This window comes from Mirounga leonina, unplaced genomic scaffold, assembly GCF_011800145.1.
Source record: "Mirounga leonina isolate KUSES-001 unplaced genomic scaffold, KU_Mleo_1.0 Mir_129, whole genome shotgun sequence".
Taxonomy (NCBI): domain Eukaryota; kingdom Metazoa; phylum Chordata; class Mammalia; order Carnivora; family Phocidae; genus Mirounga; species Mirounga leonina.
The window spans coordinates 49,237,984-49,263,323 of NW_023270323.1; the positions used below are offsets into that span (position 1 = coordinate 49,237,984).

General features: G+C 38.7%; 1 protein-coding gene across 1 annotated transcript in view; it reads right to left on the reverse strand.

Annotated features, from left to right (window-relative positions):
* Positions 1-23,242, reverse strand: part of WDR19 (WD repeat domain 19) — a 100,194-nt gene extending 76,952 nt beyond the window's left edge. The window contains exons 1-6 of the mRNA XM_035005119.1: positions 23,130-23,242; positions 19,754-19,845; positions 19,384-19,449; positions 15,522-15,647; positions 4,177-4,292; positions 573-688 (exon numbers count right to left, since the gene is read on the reverse strand). Coding sequence (XP_034861010.1) covers positions 573-688; positions 4,177-4,292; positions 15,522-15,647; positions 19,384-19,449; positions 19,754-19,845; positions 23,130-23,135 — 522 coding nt within the window. The 5' untranslated portion in view covers positions 23,136-23,242. The remainder of the gene's footprint in view (positions 1-572; positions 689-4,176; positions 4,293-15,521; positions 15,648-19,383; positions 19,450-19,753; positions 19,846-23,129) is intronic.
* Positions 23,243-25,340: the final 2,098 nt, after the last annotated feature.

A 25,340-nucleotide genomic window follows, 5' to 3' on the forward strand; every position in this document is an offset into this window, starting at 1 on the left:
GTCCTAGCAATACTAAACCATATGCCAAGTAGTCCAAAGTAAAATTTACCCACTGGTGAGATTATGTAGTAGCTATTGGTAATACAAATTCACTTAAGGAGCCACTGAAGATCTAATCAATTGGGAAATTTGAATAGTAGTAACTTTGAATCCTAAAACTAAATTTAATTAGGGTTAGTTTGGAAGCAATTTAACATACCAGTTAAAGGCATGGGCTTTAGAATCAGGCAAACCAGACTCCGAGTGCAGTTATTAACATTTATATTATGAATATACACATACAAAGTCAGAGTTATCTCACAGATATACAGCCTGGCTATAACCACAGAGCCGATAATCCATGCCAATACTAGGTAATAGCAAATGTACAAAGGAAGATATTTGGATAAAGGATTCTTAGGAAAGAAAAGTGTTCTAATACATAAAAAGAACAGTCTTCGTTGTTTAGAAAAGGAAGTTATTGCATACATATCTCACATAGAGATTTTAAAATTTCGTAGGCTAGTTTGGTAGACAAACTTTATTTCAGGGAAATTTTTGAATATATCAGACCAAAGATGATACTGTATTACCTGTCTTATCGTGTCACCTTCCTGATTGCTAACTGTAATCATTTTATCTTCACCACCTAAAGCAAGCAGATTTTCTGCATTCCAACATCCACATGTGATTCTCTTAGTATGTTTTCCTGAAAAAGAGATGATTTTTGTACAGACACATGGGTTTCTCAAAAAAATTAAAAGAACTTTGATGTCAATCTGTAAGTCTAGGTAATATGCCGCCGATATTAAACAGACAAGGAATGTTAAATCTCATCAAAGCAGTTAGGGTCTAAGCAACCTTATTTAAAAGTTTATTACCAAGTTCTAAAGCAATGTAACGCTATATAAGAGCAATACTGCTTTTCAACTATTTATATGGATATGGGCATGGGCCTTACATGAAAAGATACTCTGCTCAACAAGTTTGTTTGCTTACCATATAACCAAACCTTTAACAATAATGTCTTAAGACCAGTAAATCCCAAGGCACTCAAGTTATCTTTACTATACTCAGCTTCACAGTGTGGTAGACCCGTGGTATAAACAGATTCAATAATCACAGTTTTGGCTATTCATGTAAAACTAGAGCACATTATGATTTCTGATAATGCTGAGGTGCAAATCTGAATGTACCTTGGTGGGACTTGTGTTAAGAACTGAGTCACTTAACTAGTAAGTGATACTAGATGGAAGCAATAAGTATCAGGAAACTTTTTCATTGAGGATTCTAGCCAGTGCAAAAACTCAATTTTGGGGGGGAAATCTTATACTTGACACTCTGTGCATTTGTTGAAGGTCCTGGGATAGAAAAATCTTTGAGTCTCAAGATTAATTCTACAATGAAGATTAGAATGGTTAAGTATACATATTCTGGAGCCAAACTGCCTAGATTTGAATCTCGGCTCCACCACTGACTATAAAACATAGAGTAAGCTATTTAACACTTCTATTCCTTAGTCACCTATCCATAAATTGGGGATAATAGTAGGGCCTGTCTCATAGAGCTGAGGATCAAATGAGTTTAAGCATTTAGAAGAGTGCCAGGCGTATAGAAAGTGCTATATAAGTTCAGCTATTTTAGCTGCTTTTTGAGAGCAGAGACATTAATTTTATTCTTTCTACCCCTTACAGAACGTAATACAGTACCTATGCTGGAAAGAGGATCTAAATAAGTAGGTATTAAGTGAATAGACCCTGAGGCCAGAATCCTGGTGTGTTAGAGGCTCAGCAAGGAGGATAGTGTGGCTGGAGTAGAGGAAGTAAGAAGAGAGGAGTTTGAGATGAAATCAGAGAGTCTGCAATGGCCAGGTCATGCGGGTGCTGGCTGGCCATTGTGAGGACTCTGGCTTTGACTCCAGGTGAGATGGAGAGCCATTGGGAAGGTCAGAGCAGAAAGCTCACTCTGGCCCCTAGCTTGAGAATATTGTATTACAGGGAAAGAGCTGAAGCAGGGAAACCAGTTCAGAGATTGCAGAAATTCACATGGAAAAGATGTATGAGGCTCACACACAGTGGTAACGAAGGGGTGGTGAGAACAGGCTGGATTCTGGAAATATTTAAAGAAAGAGCCTATAAGATTTCCTGGCAAATTAGATACGGAGGGATGAAAAAGAGGAGTCAAGGATGATGCTAAAGTTTTAGCCTGAAGATCTAAAAGGATGGGATGTCATCGATGGTTGAGAGGGACAGCTGTGGGTCAAAAGGATTTTAGAGATATTAAATTTGAAGTGTTTCTAGACATCTCGTGAGAGATGTTGAATAAGCAGTTGGATATGAGTCTAGAGATAGGAAGAGATCAATATGGGACTGGTCAGGATATAGATGGCATTTCAAATCAGGAGACCAGGGCACAAAGAGAAGGGACCATTCAGAGAAGACACTGAGATGTAGGAGAGTTTAGTGATCATAGATTAAGGGACTTGTGTGGTACACTGCAACTGGGCCCAAAGAAATGGGCATTAGGAAGGAAAGAAGAGTGCACAAAGAGGTGCGAAAAGGCCAAAGACAAACTTCTTTCTATACCCCAGAAAGGGAGAAGAAAATCTCTTCTTCCACCTTCCTGTATACCTCATGGCTTCTTTGCTTCCGTGCTCAGAACTCAGGTTAGCCTTAACATCAAGAACAGTTAACCTGTTTTGTGTGCCTACTTACAGTACTCTGGGCACTTTACATGTACTGACTTATTTAAATAATATTAACTCACAGTTAATCTACTATGGTAACTGAAGTTTGAACCATATTAGTGGGAGACTGGCAATATTTAATTAAACCGTAGTAAATGAATTTCATGTATATAAGAACCATGCAACATGAGAACTGCCTATATGTAGGGTAGTTGAAGGAAATAAATAAGTGCAAGATTCAACAAGGTTAACAGATTTTAGTTACTGTGAAATGCTGGCAGATCATGCTACCATGCAGAGGCTCTTAGAGTGGAAAGGCTTGGATTTAGGAAAGTGAGTTATTTAAAAGGAAAAAAAGCAGAGCCACAAGTCATAACCAACTCTGAGAGAGGCAGCTATATATTTAGCTAAAGGACCTAAGATATATAATTAACCTGAATCTCCTCAGGCCCATTTTACACAATTAATAAATGACTCAGAAGAGAATCAATATTCATGTTAAATACAAAGATCACCTATAAAATCATGTATATGTGACAAATACCTGACACAAAATAATCATGCTTTGACAAATTATTTTCTTACATGTCAAGTGTCAAATGTTCTGGGGCCTGTAAGTTAACTGCTAGGGTGTTCCTAGCAATGAAGTGGGATACAAAAAAAGGCCTAACTGAAGTCAAATAGTCAATTTGTATGGTGAAAGTTGATTTTTGTAATATTTTGTTTAGTTTTTCAAAAAGATCAATGGCATTACCTTTTGGCTGAAGCACCAAAAATATAAATATTAAAGATAGACATATATATGAAAAAAGTTGAAATAATTATGTGTCCTTAATTGAAAGGCACTTTCTCAAGTATTCTGTGGGCACTCTTATCTCCAGTTTAATTCTTCCTTAGCAATAAATTATAATTTTTTGGTCACCTGAGTATAATTAAGCCTACTAGTTTCACCATTTACCAGCATGATGTTATAATAATTGAAAAGAATTGATCTGTTTCTTCTTGGGTGTTCAGAGGGCAGATGCTAATGACCAGAGATTCGGGGAATCAAAGAGTCTGAACCGAGGTAAAACAAGGAACAAACACCCTCTAGCCATATACCCTGAGGCAAATATAACTCACAGTGCATACCCAGACTAAATTGGTGTTTGGAGAGTGAGAGATTAGAATTAAGAATCTAGATATATTCTGACCAGTCACCAAATGTTTCAGTCCTCCCACTAACGTGTTGATATGCACATGAGCTATTCCATGTCCAAAGGTACAATCTGCTAGTAATGTCCTGGTGTCCAAAGGCAAAGGCTGACCTTAGAGCAACCATTCTATGTGGCCTGGTAATTCTTAGTAGACGGTGAAGAGGGATCTTACAGTTTAGCTAGTTACAGAGCTTGACCAGGGGAGCTTTACTACTATATAATTTCCCTTGCAATATCAGAAAAATCTGAGGCAGTAAAACATACATTTATGTAAAGCATCTTAAATAGTGAGCAGTATTTCCAGCTATAACCTACCCAGCACAGGAATCTTTCGAGACGTCTGACGATTATAAATAAGCAAACTTCCTTTAACAGTTCCAACAGCCAGGAAACTTCCAATTTTTGACCAAAGAAGGAAAGACATTTGATCCCTGTAACATTAAGATATAAATCACTAAAAAATTCAGTCATAATCTCCAGATAGTTCTTTTAAAAAGTATTTCATGAATAACTTTAATATCTACTTAGAAACTGAAGTACAAAATTAGAACTTAATGCTTTAGGACAAAGACTAAGGGCTAAAGACATTTTGGAGATGCTTATAAGATGATCTTATGGTCAGTTAGACCTAAAATACATATGTAATGAATACAAACTCTACTTCAGTCATGATGGAACCTCAAATTTCATAAAATGACTCATGATGAGATAGTTTAGTTAGTCTAATGATAGTTGTAAATGTGGAAAAATTAAAAATTAATGGATGATGACACCACATGCTTTAAAAAAAGGTAGGGTCCAGGATGCTTGGGTGGCTTAGTCAGTCAAGCGTCTGACTCTTGATTTTGGCTCAGGTCATGGTCTCAGGGTTGTGAGATCGAGCCCCGCATCAGCCTCCACACTGGGCGTGGAGCCTGCTTAAGATTTTCTCTCTCTCCCTCTCCCTCAGCCTCCCCACCTTAAAAAAAATTTTTTTTTAAATTTTAAAAGTAGGGTCCTATAACATATTAAATTGGAAAAACCATTGGGAATTCACTACCTTAAATAGGACATATCTTTTCCAGCTCTGTCACTTTTTAAAGTTTTTATTTAAATTCCAAATAGTTGGGGCACCTGGGTGGCTCAGTCGATTAAGCAACGAAAGGGATATGTTTAATAGGTAAAATGATTTGGAAAGATCTCAAACTTAATGGCAAAGTAGTAGATTTGATATATCACATTATATAACTGGTATGTTCTGCTTCAGTAACGTGAGAATTTAAAACTACATAAGGGAGGGCACCTTGGTGGCTCAGTCGGTTAAGTGGTTAAGCGTCTGCCTTCAGCTCAGGGTCCTGGGATCGAGTCCTACATCAGGCTCCCCACTCAGGGGGGAGGCTGCTTCTCCCTCTCCCTCTGCCCCTTCCCCCTGCTCATGCTCTTTCTCTCTTTCTCTCAAATAAATAAAATCTTAAAAAAAAAATAAATTCCAATTAGTTAACATACAGTATAATATTAGTCTCAGGTGTGCAATATAGTAATTGAGCACTTCATACATTACCTGGTGCTCATCAGGATGACTGCACTCCTTAATCCCCATCACCTATCTCACCTATTCTTCCCCCTCGCCCCGCCCCCGTCACCTCCCCACCCCCGTCACCTCCCCTCCGGTAACCATCAGTTTGTTCTATTTTTTTTTAAAGTATTTTTATTTATTTGAGAGAGTGAAAGTGAGAAAAATCACAAGGAGAGGGAGAGGGAGAAGCAGACTCTCGGCTGAGCAGAGAGCCCGACGCTGGGCTCGATCCCAGGACCCTGGGATCATGACCTGAGTTGAAGGCAGACACTTAACTGACTGAGCCACCCAGGCACCCCTGTTCTCTATAGTTAAAAGCGTTTCTTTGTTTGCCTCTTTTTTTCTCTTTTGCTTATTTGTTTTGTTTCTTGATTCCACATAAGAATAAAATCATATGGTATTTGTCGTCCACTGGCTGACTTATTTCATTTAGCATTATACTCTCTGGCTTGATGTTGCAAATGGAAAGATTTCTTTTTTTTTTTTTTTTTTTATGGCTGAGTAATAGTCCATTGTATATATGTGTGTATATATCTATGTGTGTGTATATAGATATACACATATGTACACACACACACACATACATACCACATCTTTATCCATTCATCAATCAATGGACACTTGGGCTGTTTCCATAATTTGGCTATTGTAGATAATGCTTCTATAAACATCAGGGTGCATGTATCCCTTTGAATTAGTATTTGAATTTGTATTATCTGGGTAAACACCTCGAGTAGTACAATTGAAGGATTGTAGGGTAGTTCTATTTCTTACTTTTTGAAGAACCTCCATACTGTTTTCCAGAGTGGCTGCACCAGTTTGCATTTCCACCAACAGTGCAAGAGGGTTCCCCTTTCTCCACAACCGCACCAACACCTACTGCTTCTTTGTTTTTGATTTTAGCTACTCTGACAGGCGTGAGGTCATTGTAGTTTTGATTTGCATTTCCCTGATAAGTAATGTTGAGCATCTTTTCATATGTCTACTGGCCATCTGTATTTCTTTCGCTCATTTTTAAATTGGATTATTCATTTTTTGGGTATTGAGTTTTGTAAGTTCTTTATATATTTTGGATACTAACCCTTTACTGGATATGTCATTTGCAAATATCTTCTCCCATTCTGTAGGTTGCCTTTTAGTTTTGTTGACTGTTTCCCTCACTGTGCAGAAGATTGTTATTTTGATGTAGTCCAAAGAGTTTCCTTTTGATTTTGTTTGCCTTCCCTCAGGAGACATATCTAGAAAGAAGCTGCAAAGGCCGATGTCAAAGAAGTTATTGCCTGTGTTCTCTTCTAGGATTTTTATGCTTTCAGGTTTCACATTTAGGTCTTTAATTCATTTTGAATTTATTTTTGTGTCTGGTGTAAGAAAATGGTCCGGTTTCATTCTTCTGCATGTGGCTATCCACTTTTCCCCACACCATTTGTTGAAGAGCCTGTCTTTTTTCCATTGCATATTCTTTCCTGCTTTGTTGAAGATTAATTGATCATAAAATTGTAGGTTCATTTCTGGGTTTTCAATTCTGTTCCATTGATTATGTGCCTATTTTTGTGCCAGTACCATGCTGTTTTGATCACTACAACTTTATAATATAACTTGAAGTCTGGAATTGTGATGCCTCCAGCTTTGCTTTTATTTTTAAGGTTGTTTTGGCTATTTGGGGTCTTTTGTGGTTCCATACAAATTTTAGGATTGTTCATTCTAGTTCTGTGAAAAATGCTGTTGGTATTTTGATAGGAATTGCATTAAATGTGTAGAGTGCTTTGGGTAGTATGGACATTTTAACAATATTTGTTCTTCCAATCCATGAGCATGGAATGTCTTTCCATTTCTTTGTGTCATCTTCAATTTCTTTCATCAGTGTTTTATAGTTTCTGCTGCTTCATTATTGGTGTATACAAATGTAATTTCTGTATATTGATTTTGTATCCTGTGACTTTACTGAATTCCTGTATCAGTTCTAGCAGTTTTTTGGTGGAGTCTTTTGGGTTTTCTATATACAGTATCATGTCATCTGCAAATAGTGGAACTTTTCCTTTTTCCTTGTTGATTTGGCTGCCTTTTATTTCTTTTTGTTGTCTGATTGCTGTGGCTAGGACTTCCAGTATGATGAATAAAAGTGGCGGGAGTGGACATCCTTGTCTCATTCCTAACTTTAGGGGAAAGGCTTTCAGTTTCAGGTGATGTTAGCTGTGGGTTTTTCATATATGGCCTGTTATGTTGAGGGAGATTCCCTCTAAACCTACTTTGTTGAGGGGTTTTATCATGAATGGATATTATACTTTATTGAATGCTTTTTCTGTGTCTCTTGAAACAATCATATGGTTCTTATCCTTTATTAATGTGGTGTATCACATTGACTGATTTGCAAATATTGAACCACTACTGCAACCCAGGAAAAAATCCTGCCTGATTGTGGTGAATGATTTTTTTTTTTTTAAGTAGGCTCCATGCCCAACATGGGGCTTGAACTCATGACCCTGAGACTGAGTTGCATGCTTTAGTGGCAGAGACAGCCAAGCACCCTATGGTGAATGATTTTTTTAATGTATTGTTGGATCGGGTTTGTTAGTTTATGGAGAATTTCTGCATCCATGTTCATTAAGGAGATTGGCCTATAATTCTCTTTTTATCTGGTTTTGGTATCAGGGTAATGCTGGCCTCATTGAATGAATTTGGAAGTTTTCTTTCCTTTTCTATATTTTGGAATAGTTTGAGAAGAAGAGACACTAACTCTTCTTTAAATGTTTTGTAGAATTCGCCCGTGAAGCCATTTGGTTCTGGACTTTCATATGTTGGGAATTTTTTGATTACGGACTCAATTTCTTTGCTGGTTATCGGTCTGTTCAAGTTTTCTATTTCTTCCTGTTTCAGTTTCGGTAATTTATTTGTTTCTAGGAATTTAACCATTTCTTTCAGGTTGTCCCATTTGTTGGCATATAGTTTTTCATAATATTCTCTTGTAATTGTTTGTATTTCTGGGTGTTGGTTGTTATTTCTTCTCTCTCATTTGTGATTTTATTTGTGTCCTTTCTCTTTTCTTTTTGAAAACTGGCTGGAGGCTTATCAATATTATTGATTTTTTTCACAGAACCAGCTCCTGGTTTCATTGATCTGTTCTATTGTTTTTTATGTTTCCAAATCATTTATTTTTGCTCTAATCTTTATTATTTCCTTCCTTCTGTTGGCTTCAGCCTTCATTTGTTGTTCTTTTTCTAGCTCCTTTAGGTGTAAGGTTAGGTTGTTTATTTCAGATTTTTCTTGCTTCTTGAGGTAAGCCTGTATCGCTATGTGTTTCCCTCTAAGGACTGCTTATGCTGCATCCCAAAGGTTTTGGACTGTTACGTTTCCATTTTCATTTGTTTCCATGTATTTTTTAATTTCTTCTTTTATTTTCTGGTTGACCCATTCATTGTTTAGTAGCATGTTATTTAACCTCCATGTATTTGTGGTCTTTCCAGATTTTTTCTTGTGGATGACTTCTAGTTTCTTGGCATTGTGGTCAGAAAAGGTGCATAGTATGACTTCAATCTTCTATTTGTTAAGGCCTGTTTTGTGTCCTAATATGTGGTCTGTTCTGAAGAATGTTCCATATGCACTTGAAACAATGTGTCTCTGGGGTGCCTGAGTAGCTCAATCAGTTAAGCATTTGACTCTTGATTTTGGCTCAGGTCATGATCTTGGGGTTGTGAGACTGAGCCCTGTGTTGGGCTCAAATGCTGAGCATGGGGTCTGTTTAAGATTCTCTCTCTCAAAAAAAAAAAAAAAAAAAAAAAGCAAATGAAAGAATATGTATTCTGCTGTTTTAGGATGGAATGTTCTGAATATATCTGTTAAGTCCATCTGGTCCACTATGTCATCAAGGCCATTGTTTCCCTGTTGATTTTCTGTTTAGATGATCTGTCCATTGATGTAAGTGGGGTGTTAAGGTCCCCTACTATTACTTTATTGATTAGTTCCTTTATGTTTGTTATTGTTTTATACATTTGGGTACTCCCATGCTGGGTATATAAATATTTAAAACTGTTATATCTTCTTGTCCCCTTTATTATTATATAGTCTCCTTCTTTGTCTTCGTGTTAAAGTCTAGTTTGTCCAATGTAAGTATTGCTACTCCAGCTTTCTTTTGACATCCATTTGCATGATGTTTTTCCATCCTCCTCACTTGCAATCTGCAGGTGTCTTTAGGTCTAAAATGAGGCTCTTTTAGGCAGCACATAGATGGGTCTTGCTTTTTTATCCATTCTGACAGCCTATTTTTTTGATTTAGTCCATTTACATTCAAAGTAATTACTGACAGATATGTATTTATTGCCATTTTATTACTTGTTTTGTGGTTGTTCCTGGAGATTTTCTCTGGCCCTCTCTTGTCTTTCTCTCTTTCATGGTTTGCTGATTTTCTTTAGTGATATATTTGGATTTCTTTCTCCTATTCTTTGCACGTTTATTAGCCATGTATGAGATATTGTTACCATTAGGTTTGTATATAACCTCTTCTGTAAATAGCAGTCTATATTAAGTTGATGGTCGATTCAATTTGAACCCATTCTTTTCTCCTCACCTCCCCACATTTTAGGTACATGTTTTATTTATATCCTTTTTCTGTGTGAGTTCCTTGATATTTTACAAAAATATTCTATAAAATTGTGCTTCCTCCTTTATACTGTCACTTTTGGTTTCTCCTTTGCATTCAAAGAGTCCCTTTTAATATTTCTTGCAGGGCTGGTTTAGTGGTCATGAACTCCTTTAGTTTGTTTGGGAAATCTCTCCTTCTGTTCTGAATGATATCCTTGCTGGATGGAGCATTCTTGGCTCCAGATTTTTCCTATCCAGCACTTTGAAGATTCCATGTCACTCCCTTCTGGTTTGCTAAATTTGTGTTGAAAAATCTGCTAGCCTTATGGGTTCTCCCTTGTAAGTTAGTGACCTCTTTTGTCTTGCTGCTTTGAATATTTTTTCTTTATTACTATATTTTGCAAATGTAATTACAATATGTCTTGGTGTGGGCCCATTTTGTTGCTTTTGATAGGAATTCTCTGTGCCTCCTGGATCTTGATGTCTGTTTCCTTCTCCAGATTAGGAAAGTTTTCAGTTATTATTTCCTCAAATAAATTTCCTGCCCCCTTTTCTCCCTTTTCTTCTTCTGGGACTCCTATAACAGGAATGTTATTATATTTGATAGAGTCACTGTTTCCCTCAGTCTATTCTCGTATTTGCATAATTCTTCTTTCTTTTGTTCAGCTTCATTGCTTTCCATTACTTTGTCTTCTAAGTCATTCATTCATTCCTTTGGGTCTTTCAGCCTGCTGTTCATTGCATCAAGCATGTTTCTGATCTTGTTTATTGCACTCCTCATCTCTGATTCTTTTTTAACTCTTTTATGTCTTTGGTGTCTCACTGATGTTTTCCATTTTTTTCTCAAGCACAGTGGAGTATCCTTATGATTGTTGCTTTAAATTCTCCACCAGGCATGTTACTTATATCTATTTCACTTAGATCTCTGGCTGTCATCTTATTTTGTTCATTTGGGATAAATGCTTCTGTCTTCTCATTTTTTCTAAGTCTCTGCCTTCTTTTGTGTGTTAGAAAAGCCAGTCTGTCTCCTGCTCCTGAATGTAATGGCCTTATGAAGAGGTCATCTGATGCCCAGGGCCTGACGCTCTAGGGAGTGCCCCCAATGTGTGTTGCATGCACTCTGCTATTGTGTTTTGGCTGCTCTATATCCTTCAGGCCAGTCATCTGCAGAGGCTCTCCTTGCCTGCTGTGTGCAGTGTTTGGTCTCTGACTGAATGTGCTGAGTTTTAACTAGGTGTGCTTTGGTCTGATTGTGAAATGAGATGTGAAATGAGATGTGTCACCACCTCCACCAGAACTGAGGCCTTGCAGCACTCTCTGGTTGGGAGACATGGTATGGGCAGGGGTTTGTGCTGATCTTCTGGGGTGGGGACTGAGGTGAGCATGACTGAGAAAAGCAGTTCCACCAAAGCGCAGGGAGTGCTTAGTATAAGCAAGTTAGGCAGCCAGTATCCATGCTGCACTGTTTCTGCAGGTGGCTGTGTGTTTATGCTGAGGGGCAGGAGAGAGAAATGGCGCCAACCCACTCCTTTGTTCCTGGAGAGGTATCTCTGTGAATACTATCTCTTAGGGACATGCTCTAGCAAGAGCAAATAATCTCCCCATTTTGTGCCCTGGGCTCTCTTCAGATGTTGTTTCCATGCTGTACATCCCAGGGTTGTTTCCCTACCTTCTCTCTAGGAGTGCGGCAGGGCCTTCTAGGATCTATCCTAGCCAAGCCCACTGACACTGAAAACTCCAGGCTTTAAGCCGCACTGGTTGCAAGAATTCATAAAATTCAGCCCCTCTCATTTTCCACACCAAAGGCTTTGAGAAAATGTTCTACTTCTGTGTTCCCCTGTGTGTTCCTCTCTCTGTTGCCCTTCTCCGTGGCCATGGCTCCTTCCTCTCTACAGCAGCCAGGAGCCGCTTCTTCACCATGCCTCCACACTTTTTACCTTCTTCATTGTGGCCTCTTCTCTCCCTTTAGTTGTGGAGTTTGTTCTGTCAGTCTTCTGGTTGATTTCTGGGGTGTTTAGGATTTGATAGTTAACGAGTTGTATTCATGTGATGAAGTAAGCCTGGGGTTCTCCTATTCCACTGCCATCTTCCTGTCTCTCCCACCTCTGTCACTATTAAGATTAGCTCACTCAGAAAGCAGAAGAAAGCACATTTACCTACCACCAGTTCTTAAGTACATTCTAAGACCTACTGGTTGAACTTTTATACAATTCCCTACTAAATGACATCAGGACTCCGGGAAAGTGGCTCATCCTATGTATCAAGGAAAGAAATCACAATGGGTATAGAAAAGTCATTCTGAAAATGCAATCCCAGGACCAACAGCATCACTTAGGAACTTTAGAAATGCCAGTTCTCTGGTCCCACCCCAGGCCTACGGAATGAAAAACTCTGGGGGTGGCGCCCAGCTATCTGTGCTTTAATGGGCACTTTGATACAGCTAAAGTTTGAGAACCACTGATAGATCATTTACTGTTTACAGAAAGCAACACTGCTTTCAAGAATGCTGATATACAGAAGACCAAAAGTCACTTAAAGTATATGGAAAGTTAGTTGTAACAACAGATGAATATAATAAAATGGTTAGAAAATTACTTCTAATAAGTACTAATATCCCAGGCTGTTGGGTTTCATCTATTAAGTGTATGTTTTTAAAAGATCAATATGCTTGTTTCTCTATCTGTTTAAGCAGGTGTGACAGCTATGAGAATATGCCTCTTAGATCTCTAGCTATGGAAAGTGTAACTGATGAAGGGTCCCACTGGAATCCATCACCTTGATGTCCCGGGGCCATGCCTTCCCATAGGCTGCTCCCAGATAGTAACTGAGCGGGCAGGGGTACTATTGAGGCCCATTCCTGGGAGACATAGGATTCCACTGATGGGTAACTTTGGCTTCAAGTCTCCTCAGAGGCCTAGCTGAACTTAGAATTGGGCTGCAGTATAAGATGCTTCTACCCCATGTGTCTTCCTTCCCTCTCCCCTTTACAAGGGTCAGACATGCACTGTGGTCTGATGGCTCTTCTAACCTACCCCTCTATGTTTCCTCACTGGCATTTCCTGTAGTAAATCTCACACACTCAATCCTATCTGGGATTGCTTTTCAGAAAACATGAATAGAAAGAATTGTGAGCACCAGAGGAGGGAGGAACCGCCTGAGAGGCACAAGGTCTGATCAGCAACAGTGGTCACATTTAATAAGAGTAGTGTGACAACAGTCCATTCAATAGTTTACCATCACTAATAGTCACATAACAACCAACTAGAAAAAGAGTTAAACAGTATGTTCCAAGAAGATCAAGTAGCCAAATATCCTCAAAAGAAGAGCCAGCTGAACAGACTCCATCTTTCTTTTCTTCAGAGATAAGGCCTCTAGAAGGCCTCACAAATTACAATAAGATACTACGGCACACATAAGTTCCCAGTAACGCTAGCAGATCAGGACAATATATAGTAATTACATGTATTTTTGGCCAAGTTAAACTTAAAGAATATATTATTTAGGGAAATGCACGTGGTATAAAAAAAAAAAATGCAACCTATGTAAAAGGCACAGGTTTAAAAAAGTCTTGCTGATATGACAACTGAAGGTCAATTAGAAAAGAGGCTGAGTAGGTTGACTAGAATTCAGGTCTGAATGGCCTTGGGAGAAATAACCATGTCCAATGATCCAATCACAAATCAACTGGTTGATAAATGAGATGCTGTATTTAGAGTTTTCTCTGGAAAGATTGCTGTACCCCAAGGACATAACTCCTATAAGCCTAGGTAGGATCAGGGGAAGTACCACTTAGAATAACTCTAAGAAGTTATAAAAATACACTTAGTAAAAATTAATAAATTCAATCCATTGTGTTAACATAATAATTTAAGATAGTTAAGTGACATTATAGTAAGTTTTGCAATGATTATATCTGAATATGTTTTGTGTATTATTTAAGATGTTCGAAATGCTCAAAAGAATAAATTCCAATTAAATTTGTAAATGGAATTTAAATTTTTCAAGGAAATTTGTTTGCAAAATGAATATATTTAAGAAAAACTGATATTCAAAACTGTGTTTAAGTATCTTAGTATAATAGCTTGACCTTTAAATAAAAAACAATTGGTAGTGGGTGTACCTTTGTATATACAAAAGTCCTTTAGATATTAAATATTAATATAAACTAATATTTAATTGGTTCTGCCTTGATAATTACACTAACATCCACCATTCATTGAATTCTTAATTTCATGCCTGGCCATGACACACAATTAAATGTCACAACAACTCTGCGATGATGTAAGGAAATGGATCTGTGGGAAGATAGACAGCAGAAGCAGACATATTCCAGTTTGAAACACCTTGGATTAATTATGCATTTTTCTCCAGGTGAGAACGTGTTCTCACTGATGCTGAACTTGGTTCAAGAACCAGTATTGATGTTTATAAATATTCTCTTGAATTGAAGAACAGAGTATGTAAAATCTTTTTAAAAAGTGATGCATACCCGAAGTGTAAAAGGACAGAGCAAGAAATGAAGGTTCTCAAACCTAGCAAGACTTCATGATGGGTGGACAATATCACCTGTGAATGCATGCTTCATGTGTCAATTTGGAGGGTTAAGGAAAACGACACTAAGGTTACCTTTCGTCCTGTTCTGCATGGCCACCTTGCTTCCTCTGGGTTGTTACTCCTTGGCAAACTGGAAATTTATAGACTAATCTTACAATATGTGTGTGGCCTACTCTGCAGGTCACATGACACCACGAGGCAGATATTATTATTACACACATTCCATATACAAGAAGAAACTGAGGTTTAGAGAGGTAAAGCAACTCGTTCAAGGTTGAACTGCCAAGTTTTAGTTGTAAATAAATTTTTCTATTCCATATGTTAAAGTGGTTTCTATTTTAGCAGAGATCTGTAATTTATTGTTTGCCCAGTATATTTTCATTTGGGAACTGTACCACCCTTGATCCGACTCTTCACTTACTGGGATTTTCAATCCCATGGCCCTGCCTACCCTACTCAGAGACCTTCTGAGTAACTGAGCAGACACTGGTGATGTGATGGGGATATGCTCTTCTCTTTGGTGTAACTTGCTGTGAAGAGTGACATAAGCCAAGAGTTGGCAGCAGCCATGGAGAGAGTCTGACAGAATAAAGTCAATACAGAGAAAGGGAGAGCTCAGAGATGGAAAGAGAGTCTTGACTGCATCACTAGAACCCCTAGATCCAGCAATGCCTGAGGCCAAGCCCATTTCCGGATTTTTCCAGATGTTTTGTCTCATCTTTGGACATTTTAGTCTGTTCCACTGAAAGCAACTTTTTAAGAAGCTACTGATAGTTTACAATCATAACAGTTTTATTCTAATTAATTGGGCAAAATCAATAGGATTATATGTAATGATAAAAAAGGAAACTTTCTTTCATAGGAAAATAAGTCACAAATGCATCTTTATATTGATAGCAGTTAAGTACTGTTAGCGTCAAACCTACAAATAACCATATTTGTAAGTGAAGATTTAAAATAAAAAAGTTATTCTTACCTCATACCACTGTCTAATTGGCTGGTTTTATTTGTGTTGGCATCCCATAGATAAATGCAACTAGATTTGTCAGCAATCACTGCTAGGATATCTCCATCTTTATCCCAATCCATAGCAACACAGTTACTTTTAAAAAAGAGAGCAAAATATCACTACACGTTTTCTTAAAGTAGGGAAAAGAAATTTAAATATCTATTTGTAATTTTTATCTACAATAGGACCAATCTATTTTGAGTAGGTCATAAACTTTCTAAAGTGAGAAATACAACTCACTATTGACTGCCTAGATAATATTAAATTTTCTTTTTTTTAGAGAGAGAGTGTGCAAGCTGGGAGTGGGGGAGGGGCAAAGGGAGAGAATCTTTTTTTATTTTATTATGTTATGTTAATCACCATACATTACATCATTAGTTTTTGATGTAGTGTTCCATGATTCATTGTTTGCGTATAACACCCAGTGCTCCATTCAGTACGTGCCCTCTTTAATACCCATCACCAGGCTAACCCAGCCCCCCAGCCCCCCTCCCCTCTAGAACCCTCAGTTTGTTTCTCAGAGTCCATAGTCTCTCATGGTTCAGGGAGAGAGAGAATCTTAAGCAGACTCTGTGCTCAGCGGATGTGGGGCTCCATCCCACAACCCTGAGATCATGACCTGAGCTGAAACTAAGAGTCAGATGCTTAACTGACTGAGTCATCCAGGTGCCCCACTAAGTTAAATTTTTTCTTGTTGTTGAGGGGATGGGAAAAATTTAAATTCTATTTTACATATCATTTATATATACTACATTAAATATAATCACACCTAGTAAGTTAGCAGATTTTCTTAGATACTATAAAGATCCTGGCCTTTGGTAAAACAAACTCATCAAGCACCTCTACAAAGGAATCACATTTGGAATCAAGGGGTAATTTGTATGACCAAGTGCTGAAAGGTTATTTCAGATTTAGAGAGAAAAAGCAGGTATGGATAAAAAATGAAGTTATATCCAGATAAATTGTGTATAAAACAGATCATGGTTGGGTAGATGTGGGATTGCAAATATTGGAAAAACTAGATTTTGAAGTGGTAAGAAATGTTATTTTCATTTTGTATCATAATAGAATAAGAGTGATTCAATTAAAATGACAAAACAGTTATACATAGGAAATGCTTTTTAAATATGTTATTGCTCAAAATTATTTCAAAGTATTTATTATAAATCAAAAGGTTCCCTGAGGATTAACTTTTTCTTCTCTGATGCTATTTTTCATTTTGAGACTCTGTTCTGGGATATCAGCTAAGCCATACTCAGATTTACAGTTAAGACAATTGGGAGTTACTCTGGTCATTTTATTTTTCAAAATGCTAAAATATGTTTTGGGATCTTAATTTTCTCTAGTATTTTCAGAGATTTGGGAAGTATGAAAGAGGGAAGCTTTCAAATTTTTTATAAAATCATCTAACAATTAAAGACAATACGTATGGTATTTTATTTATCTAGAGATTCTCTATCAGTTGAATTCAGCTATGATAAATACAGCAAAAGAATTCAGAGGTTAAAAAATAATGTGCCCCCCCCAAATAAAAAATATATATATGGCCATTGTGTAACCAAAATAGAGGTCACAGAGATGATGCAAAAAACCTCATATAATTTACTCAAAGAAGTTCTTTACTAAGTACCTTCTTATTTTTGGACATAATTACAACTATCTTGACTTCTGTTTCCCAAAATATAGAAAACAAGTAACAATTAAGAAAGCAATGGGAAATGCCAAAATGGTGGCATCAGGTTAAGTGGGGCACAGCAGGAGGTGGGAAAGGCTGTTAGAGACTAAAAGAAGACAATCTGATTTGCAAAGATGGTGGCAATAAACTACAGAAAGCAGACATGAATTTAAAAAGCATGGCAGCATAAGACCATTTAGGGGAGGGACCTTAATAACGATTGAGACTATCAATAAAATAACTAATAAAGGTAATGATTACACAGAAGCATTAAAAATGCTTATGTTATGGGGTGCCTGGATGGCGCAGTTGGTTAAGCATCTGACTCTTGGTTTCGGCTCAGGTTGTGATCTCAGGGTCCTGGGATGGAGCCCCAAGTTGGTACAGAGTCTGCTTGAGACTCTCTTCCTCTGCCCCTCTAAATAAATAAATCTTAAAAAAAATGCTTAAGTTATATTTTGTGTAATCTAGAATGATTTCCTGGAAATGGATAGGCTTTGTCCTGTAAAAAGTATCAAGGGGTACCTGGGTGACTCAGTCAGTTAAGCATCTGTCTCTTGATTTCAGCTTAGGTCATGTTCTCAGCGTCATGAGATTGAGCCCTGCATTGGGCTCTGCACTGAGCATGGAGCCTACTTAGGATTCTCTCTCTCCCTCTCCCCCTGCCCCCGCCCACCAGCCACCCTGCTCACATGCACACACACTCTCTCTCTTAAAAAAAAAAAAAAAAAAAAAAAAAAAGTTTAACAATGACATAGGGATGTCTGGTGGCTCAGTCGGTTAAGCATCTGCCTTCAGCTCAGGTCATGATCCCAGCGTCCTGGGATTGAGTCCTGCACTAGGCTCCCTGCTCAGCTTCTTCCTCTGCCTGCTGCTTCCCCTGCTTGTGCATGCTCTCTCTCTCTCTCTCTGACAAATAAATGAAATCTTAAAAAAAAAAAAAAAGTTTAGGGGTGCCTGGGTGGCTCAGTCGTTAGGCGTCTGCCTTCGGCTCAGGTCATGATCTCAGGGTCCTGGGATCGAGCCCCGCATCGGGCTCCCTGCTCCGCAGGAAGCCTGCTTCTCCCTCTCTCCCTCCCCCTGCTTGTGTTCCCTCTCTCGCTGTGTCTCTGTCAAATAAATAAATAAAATCTCTAAAAAAAAAAAAAAAAGTTTAAAAAATGTGTTGAAAGTAACTATTTTCCAACAATTTATGAGAAGAAACAGTACAGTGATATGGGCTTATCTTTTCTGCCTACACACAAAATAAGACTTGTTTATAATTAAATAAGAATCTTTCATATGGACTCATTTATAATTGTACCTTAAAGTTTCCCTGTGAATGTATGGAGGTTATAAATATCAACTCTAACTCATATGCTATATGTCTACGTATTTCACTAACAACTTATGTATAAAAAAACAAATCCCTGGGGTGCCTGGGTGGCACAGTCAGTTGGTTTTGGCTCAGGTCATGATGTCAGGGTTGTGAGATGGAGCCCTACACTGGGCTCCGTGCTGAGCACAGAATCGGCTTGGGATTCTCTCTCCTTTTCCCTCTACCCCTCCTGCTAATGCTCTGTCTCTAAAAATAAGTAAATATATATATATTTTTTTTAAAGATTTTATTTATTTATTTGAGACAGAGAGCATGAGAGGGAGGAGGGTCAGAGGGAGAAGCAGACTCCCCGCCGAGCAGGGAGCCCGATGCGGGACTCGATCCCGGGACTCCAGGATCATGACCTGAGCCGAAGGCAGTCGCTTAACCAACTGAGCCACCCAGGTGCCCCAATAAGTAAATATATCTTAAAAAACAAAACCAAAAAAACAAATCCCAGGCGCCTGAGTGGCTCAGTTGGTTAAGCAACTGCCTTCGGCTCAGGTCATGATCCTGAGTCCCAGGATGGAGCCCCGCATTGGGCTCCCTGCTCGGCGGGGAGTCTGCTTCTCCCTCTGCCCCTCTCCCCTCTCTCGGATAAATAAATAAAATCTTTAAAAACAAACAAACAAAAAAACCCAAAAAAACAAATCCCTTCGCAAATGAAGAAAGCAAAAGAAGAGACACAGATTATATATGAGTTGTAAAATTCTATTTGATTATAGCTTTAAGGCAATACTTTTTTATCTTTTAGGAAAGAAAGCTTGAAAAAGTTTCTGATCCACCTCTGTACTTACCCAGATAAGTTAATTTCACTTCTTTTTTGACCATGGCGATCAAAGATTTTCACAATATGATCAGCTCTAAAAGCAATCAGACACAAAAAATATAATTTAAGTGTTTCTTTTTATACATATATATTAAAAAATTAAGCTGCCATCCAAGTGATTTCAATGTTCTCTCATGACAGTTTCATAATTTATATCTACAAAGTTATTACCAGGGGAAAGATTTTATGAACTGTGATGTTAATGGAAGTGAATGTATTATTTTTCCCACTATACAACCATCACACAAGAATCTCCACTAAATAAACAGTGTGGTTATGCAGGCATACAGCCATTTGAAGTCAGGATGATTTACTTAAAACATTCACTGATTTCTTACCCTGTTACTGCAAGGTAGTTTCCTGATGTTTTTTGCCAGGTGAACTGTATTGGTGTGCCAAGCCAAGTCTTTTCGAGCAGTGAGAAAACACGCTAAAAAGATAAAGGTAATTTTTATATTTTCAAAACATGCAATTTAAGGGTTGGTCAAAGATATCAAACCATGATCATGAAGACAGTAGGGTTCAAGATGATAAAGGCTTATTGTTAGAGCTTATCCAGAAAAAGTCAGCAATGTAACAGACAAAATGACTAATCAGATCAACCAACCAACCAACCAACTTCTACAATCTGGTTGTTTGTATGGACAAACAACAAACTTTGTATGAAGTATGGACCTCAATATACAGGCAAGCATTTATTATAAATTTTGGTTTTAAATGTTTTTGAATATTAATTTTATAAAAATTATAATTTTAATGTTTTACATGTTAAAGAGTAAAATAATTTAAACTTGAATTTAGCTAATAATCAGTAGCATGTCTTTTTAAAAATTTTTTATTTGATTTCAGTTAATTAACATATAATGTATTATTAGTTTCAGAGATAGAGGTCAGTGATTCATCAGTCTTATGTAATACCCAGTGCTCATTACATCACGTGCCCTCTTTAATGTTCATCACCCAGTTACCCCATCCCCCAACCCCCATCCCCTCCAGCAAACCTGTTTGTTTCCTATGATTAAGAGTCTCTTATGGTTTGTCTCCCTCTCTGATTTTGTCTTGTTTCCTTTTCTTCCCCCTCTTCCCCTGTGATCCTGTTTTGTTTCTTAAATTCCACGAGTGAGCGAAATCATATAATTGTCTTTCTCTGATTGACTTATTTTGCTTAGCATAATACCTTCTAGCTCCATCCATGTTGTTGCAAATGGCAAAATTTCATTCTTTTTGATGGCTGAGTAATATTCCATTGTAGATAGATATATATGTATGTGTATATATATATATATATATATCACCTCTTCTTTATCCATTCATCTATCGATGGACATCTGGGCTCTTTCCATAGTTTGGCTATTGTGGACATTGCTGCTATAAATATTAGGGAGTAGCATGAATTTTTTTAGATTAAACTTAAAACTACCATTTAAAAAATCTTAACCGGGTGCCTGGGTGGCTCAGCTGGTTAAGCGACTGCCTTTGGCTCAGGTCATGATCCTGGAGTCCTGGGATCGAGTCCTGCATCGGGCTCCCTGCTCAGCAGGGAGTCTGCTTCTTCTTCTGACCCTCCCCCCTTTCGTGCTCTCTCTCTTCCATTCTCTCTCTCTCAAATAGATAAAATCTTTAAAAAATAAATAATTAAAAAAAACCATGATAAAAATACAAACTGCTTCATTCAAAATTTTCTTCCTTTACCCATTAGTTATATTTACTTAATCATTAAGTGCTGAATTTAGCTATTAGGTGGACCGTGTATCAACTGAAAAGCCTTTCTTTTCACTCAGTCAGGAACTGGGGTATCCAACATGGAAGCCACAAAACACAGCTGGACTTGAAATTTTATTGAGGGCTTGAAATGTAGGTAGTCCGAATTTAGATGTGTTGTAAATGTAGAATACATAGGCATTCCAAGGAATAGAAAAATGTAAACTATCTCATTGATAATTTTTTATATCAATTACATATTGAGATAATATTTTGGATATACTGGATAAAATAAATTATTTAAATTAATCTTACCCGTTTCTTTTAAAACATTTTAATGTGGCTCCTAAAAATTTTAAATTACATTGGCTTACAGTAGATTTATATCAAACAATAGTGATCTAGAACAACTAAGAAAATAGAGCTTGAATGAAAAAATTTAGATTTTAATATAAGGTTAAATTATAAACAATTAGGTTAAATCATAGACCGTATCCAGGCATATGAAGTTTTCATAGTACTACAGGAGGCCTGACAATGTGAGTGGCCACACAAAACTCATCCAGTGCTTGAAATTAAACACCAAGGCGCACCTGGGTGGTGCAGATGGCCAAGGGTCAGGCTCTTGATTTCTGCTCAGGTCATGCTTTCAGGGTTCTGAAATTGAGCCCTGCACTCAGCAGGGAGTGTGCTTTAGATTCTCTCTCCCCCTTCCTCTTTGCCCCTCCCTCTGCTCACCCATGTTTTCTAAAAATAAATTTAAAAAAATTAAACACCAATCAATAAGCATTTGGTATGTTAAGTAGATGAAATCCACCTCTATTGGAAACAGGAGTGTTCTATAATCACCAGTGCATCCACGTTTTGTGGAGCTTGAAAACACCTTGAAGGCGGGGGGAAGCATAAAGGCATCTTTTGCAATTTTGTGACCACGTGGAGGGATCCCTAAACTTAAATTTCATTAGCTTCATGGTAGACCTCTTCTGGCTGAGATCTTACATATTTTTCTTCCGTGGAGCTACATTTACATTCTCCATTTACAGTATAGTTAAAAAGTACTAGCTTCACAACCAGAAAAACAAGGTTTGAATTTCGCTTTTTACTTCTTAGCTGTAGGGCTTAAAACAAGTCGCTTAAATTGCCTCAGGCACAAAACTCTCAATTGTAAACCAAGAATAATTATCTCCTCTGTTCTGATACTTTATAAATTCTGAAGCGCATTAGAAATGTTGTTATGATTACTGGTCAATTCCAATTTCCATGCTAACAGCCACGAGGAATCCTTAGGACTTAATTTTTAAACTGAACTATCCCTTTCTTTGCCAGTTCAGAGCAGAGAGCTATTGCTGTAGTAAAGCAGAAGGGTTTTGAAATGAGCTGTAGCCAGTGACCGGGGATGGGGTTCACCAGAAGCCCAAGCGTAAGAACGGTGTGTGCAGAGGATGATGCTCTCCGGCAAGACCTGAGTGTGCAAGTGCAGATTTCTCCGTGACTTATGTACATTAGCCACTGAGTGATTTGTACATTAGTCACAGTCAATACAATTTGACATTATTCTTTCGGAAGCTTTTCACTCATTTTTAAGTGCTGAGCAGTCGCGCGGCTTGCCAGGGATTCAGCTGCAGGAAAAGAACCAGCTCATGACACCCGATCCAGCCAATTTCACTGCGACCCTCCAAGCATACCGTCCTTCCCGCGGTGCGAAGTTCGGGGTCTTTTCTGACCCAGACTGCTCATTTCAGGCCGTGCCTTCAACTCCGTTCACGGTCCCAGAAATGAGGCCTCCTTCTCCGCCTTCTCCTCTCCCAATTTTCTTTCTTTTCCCCTCCTTCCCTCAACTTCGCCCCCGCTTTCCCCCTCCCCTGTCACCCAGCTCTCTTCCCCATTCCTAACGCACTCTGGAAGAGGGAGGGAGGGCACAGGCCCCTATCATCGAAGTGACGCTCAGCGGGCTAAGAGCCAGTGGTCGCGTTTTCCCCCCCCCTCCCCCCCCGTGGTTTGTAAGTTATTTACCTTCATCTCTAGGCTCGACCGGCCGCGCGATCTCGCAAATGCGCAGGCGCACCTGGTCTGCTCCAAGAGGGCTAACGCGTTCCCGTCACCCAGGAGACCGCGCGAGTAGTGACCAATCAGCGAACACTAGCTGAAGGGCGGTGCCTCGTGGGGTCTTCCGCAGGGGAGGGCGGGAGGCGTGGCCTGGAATCACGTAACGCTGGCAGAGGCAGGCCCCGAAAGATTGCGCGTCAGGAGGCCCGCTGCGCCCTGGCTTCCTCGTTGGGCTCTGATTGGATGAGACCGGGGACTCGCCCGAGGGGGGTGGGCTCTGTGAGCCCTGAAAGGCGCCTGCGTAAATTTCGGCTCCTGGTTCCTAAGATGCCTTTGGTGGCGGGTGGGGGCGCCCAGAATCAAGGAAACGAAAAGGCACTGACTTGGATGGAACGAGAACGGAAATTTGCTCTTGGGGCAAATACTCTTACATAGTACGCGCAAAGAGGACTTGGACAGGCCCGTGTGTCATCTGTTTTTTTACTTTCCAGGCTTCTGGGCTAGAAGAAATAGGATGTAAGAAGTAGTTTTGTTTTGTTTTAAGGCGTTAATAGGCCAACTAAATTGGGCAAGAAAAATGAGTTCTAAGTGCTTCTCTCTTTAGACTTTGGACCTGGCAGCTTTTCCCCAAATATTATGTCCTGCCATAGATTTGTGCTTTATTATTTAGAGTATGAAAGTACTTTTTTTGCCCACCTGTCTGAAAATGTTAAACAATCCACCCTTTTCTTTTCGACTTTAGATAGGAATCATAACACTTACAGAAAATGATTTCAGGGACAACCTGGGTGGCTCAGTCAGTTAAGCATCTGCCTTCAGCTCAGCTCAAAATCCCAGGATCCTGGGATCGAGTCGCACACCCCACATTGGGCTCCCTGCTCAGCGGGGAGCCTGCTTCTCTTTTTCTGCTGCTCCCCCTGCTTGTGCGCTCTCTCTTTCTGATTAATAATAAAATATTTTTATGATTTCAATGAACTAATGAGGGGTGTTGCCATTCTTAAGGAGGGTACTGTTCCCTTACTTGGGGATTTTGATTAGTTTAGGTTTCCCTTTAGTTTTAGGTGCAAGACCTGCCTGTTAAAATGAAGATGTTAATAGGTGATTGAGTGAAAGAAAAAGATTAGAGAAGTAGAAATTCAGAAATTGGCCATGCAATATTTAAAAGAGTGAATGGTACTTTTTAGGTCTAGGGAATGTAGGGAAGACAAAATTTTGCCTCTGCCCTCTTAGGGTTTTTTGGCTAGACCTAGAATTAAGCCGACCTAAGACGGATTAACAGAAGAAAAGCCTACAAATATGTATGTGTTACCTGAAATGGGAGCCATCCTAAGGAAAAGACCCAAAGAAATGATGACACCTACATGCATGCTTTTATTTTAGGTTGAAACAAGAGAGGAAACTGGGAACACAATTAAACTATGTGGTGAGGCTAAAGAAACAATTATTTTAATAAGGTCTGTTTGTATAGACTCAAGCTCAGCTTCTGCTTGATGATAAGAATGCTATTTTCCTTCTGGTACAGGGAGGGTATCTTTCACATGGGAGTTTTTCATCCTCTGTTTTCAGGAAGAAGAGATTACTCATTTGCATCTGCTATTTTTTAGGTACCTTTAGCTCAAAATAATCCTTATGTCAAAGTGGTTTATTTTGGAGTGGCATATTCTGCCACCCTTCAAGGGAAGTCTGCATAACAGAGAAATAAAATTAGGCCAGAAAAATGAAAATCAGGAGAGTGTAGATTCCTGCAAACCAGGGCAAAGCATTTCAAGAGATTCAAAGTAGATATTATTTACTCTTTTAAATATTTATTTATTTGAGAGAGAGAGAGAAGGTATGCACAAGCAGGGGGGAGGGGCACAGGGAGGAGCAGGGAGCCGGATGCGGGACTCGATCCCAGAACCCCAGGATCATGACCTGAGCATGCTTAACTGACTGAGCCACCCAGGTGCCCCCAAAGTAGATACTATTTAATAGACTACTGGGTTTGTCTCAGAAGAGGAAGTTAAGGTAAAAATGATAGAATAAGGATAATAATGAATTGAAAGAGGTCAACTTGGGATGCCTGTGTGGCTCAGTCGGTTAAGCGTCTGCCTTCGGGTCAGGTCATGATCTCAGGGAGCCTGCTTTTCCCTCTGCGTGCTGCTTCCCCTGCCTGTGCTCTCTCTCTCTTTCTGTCTC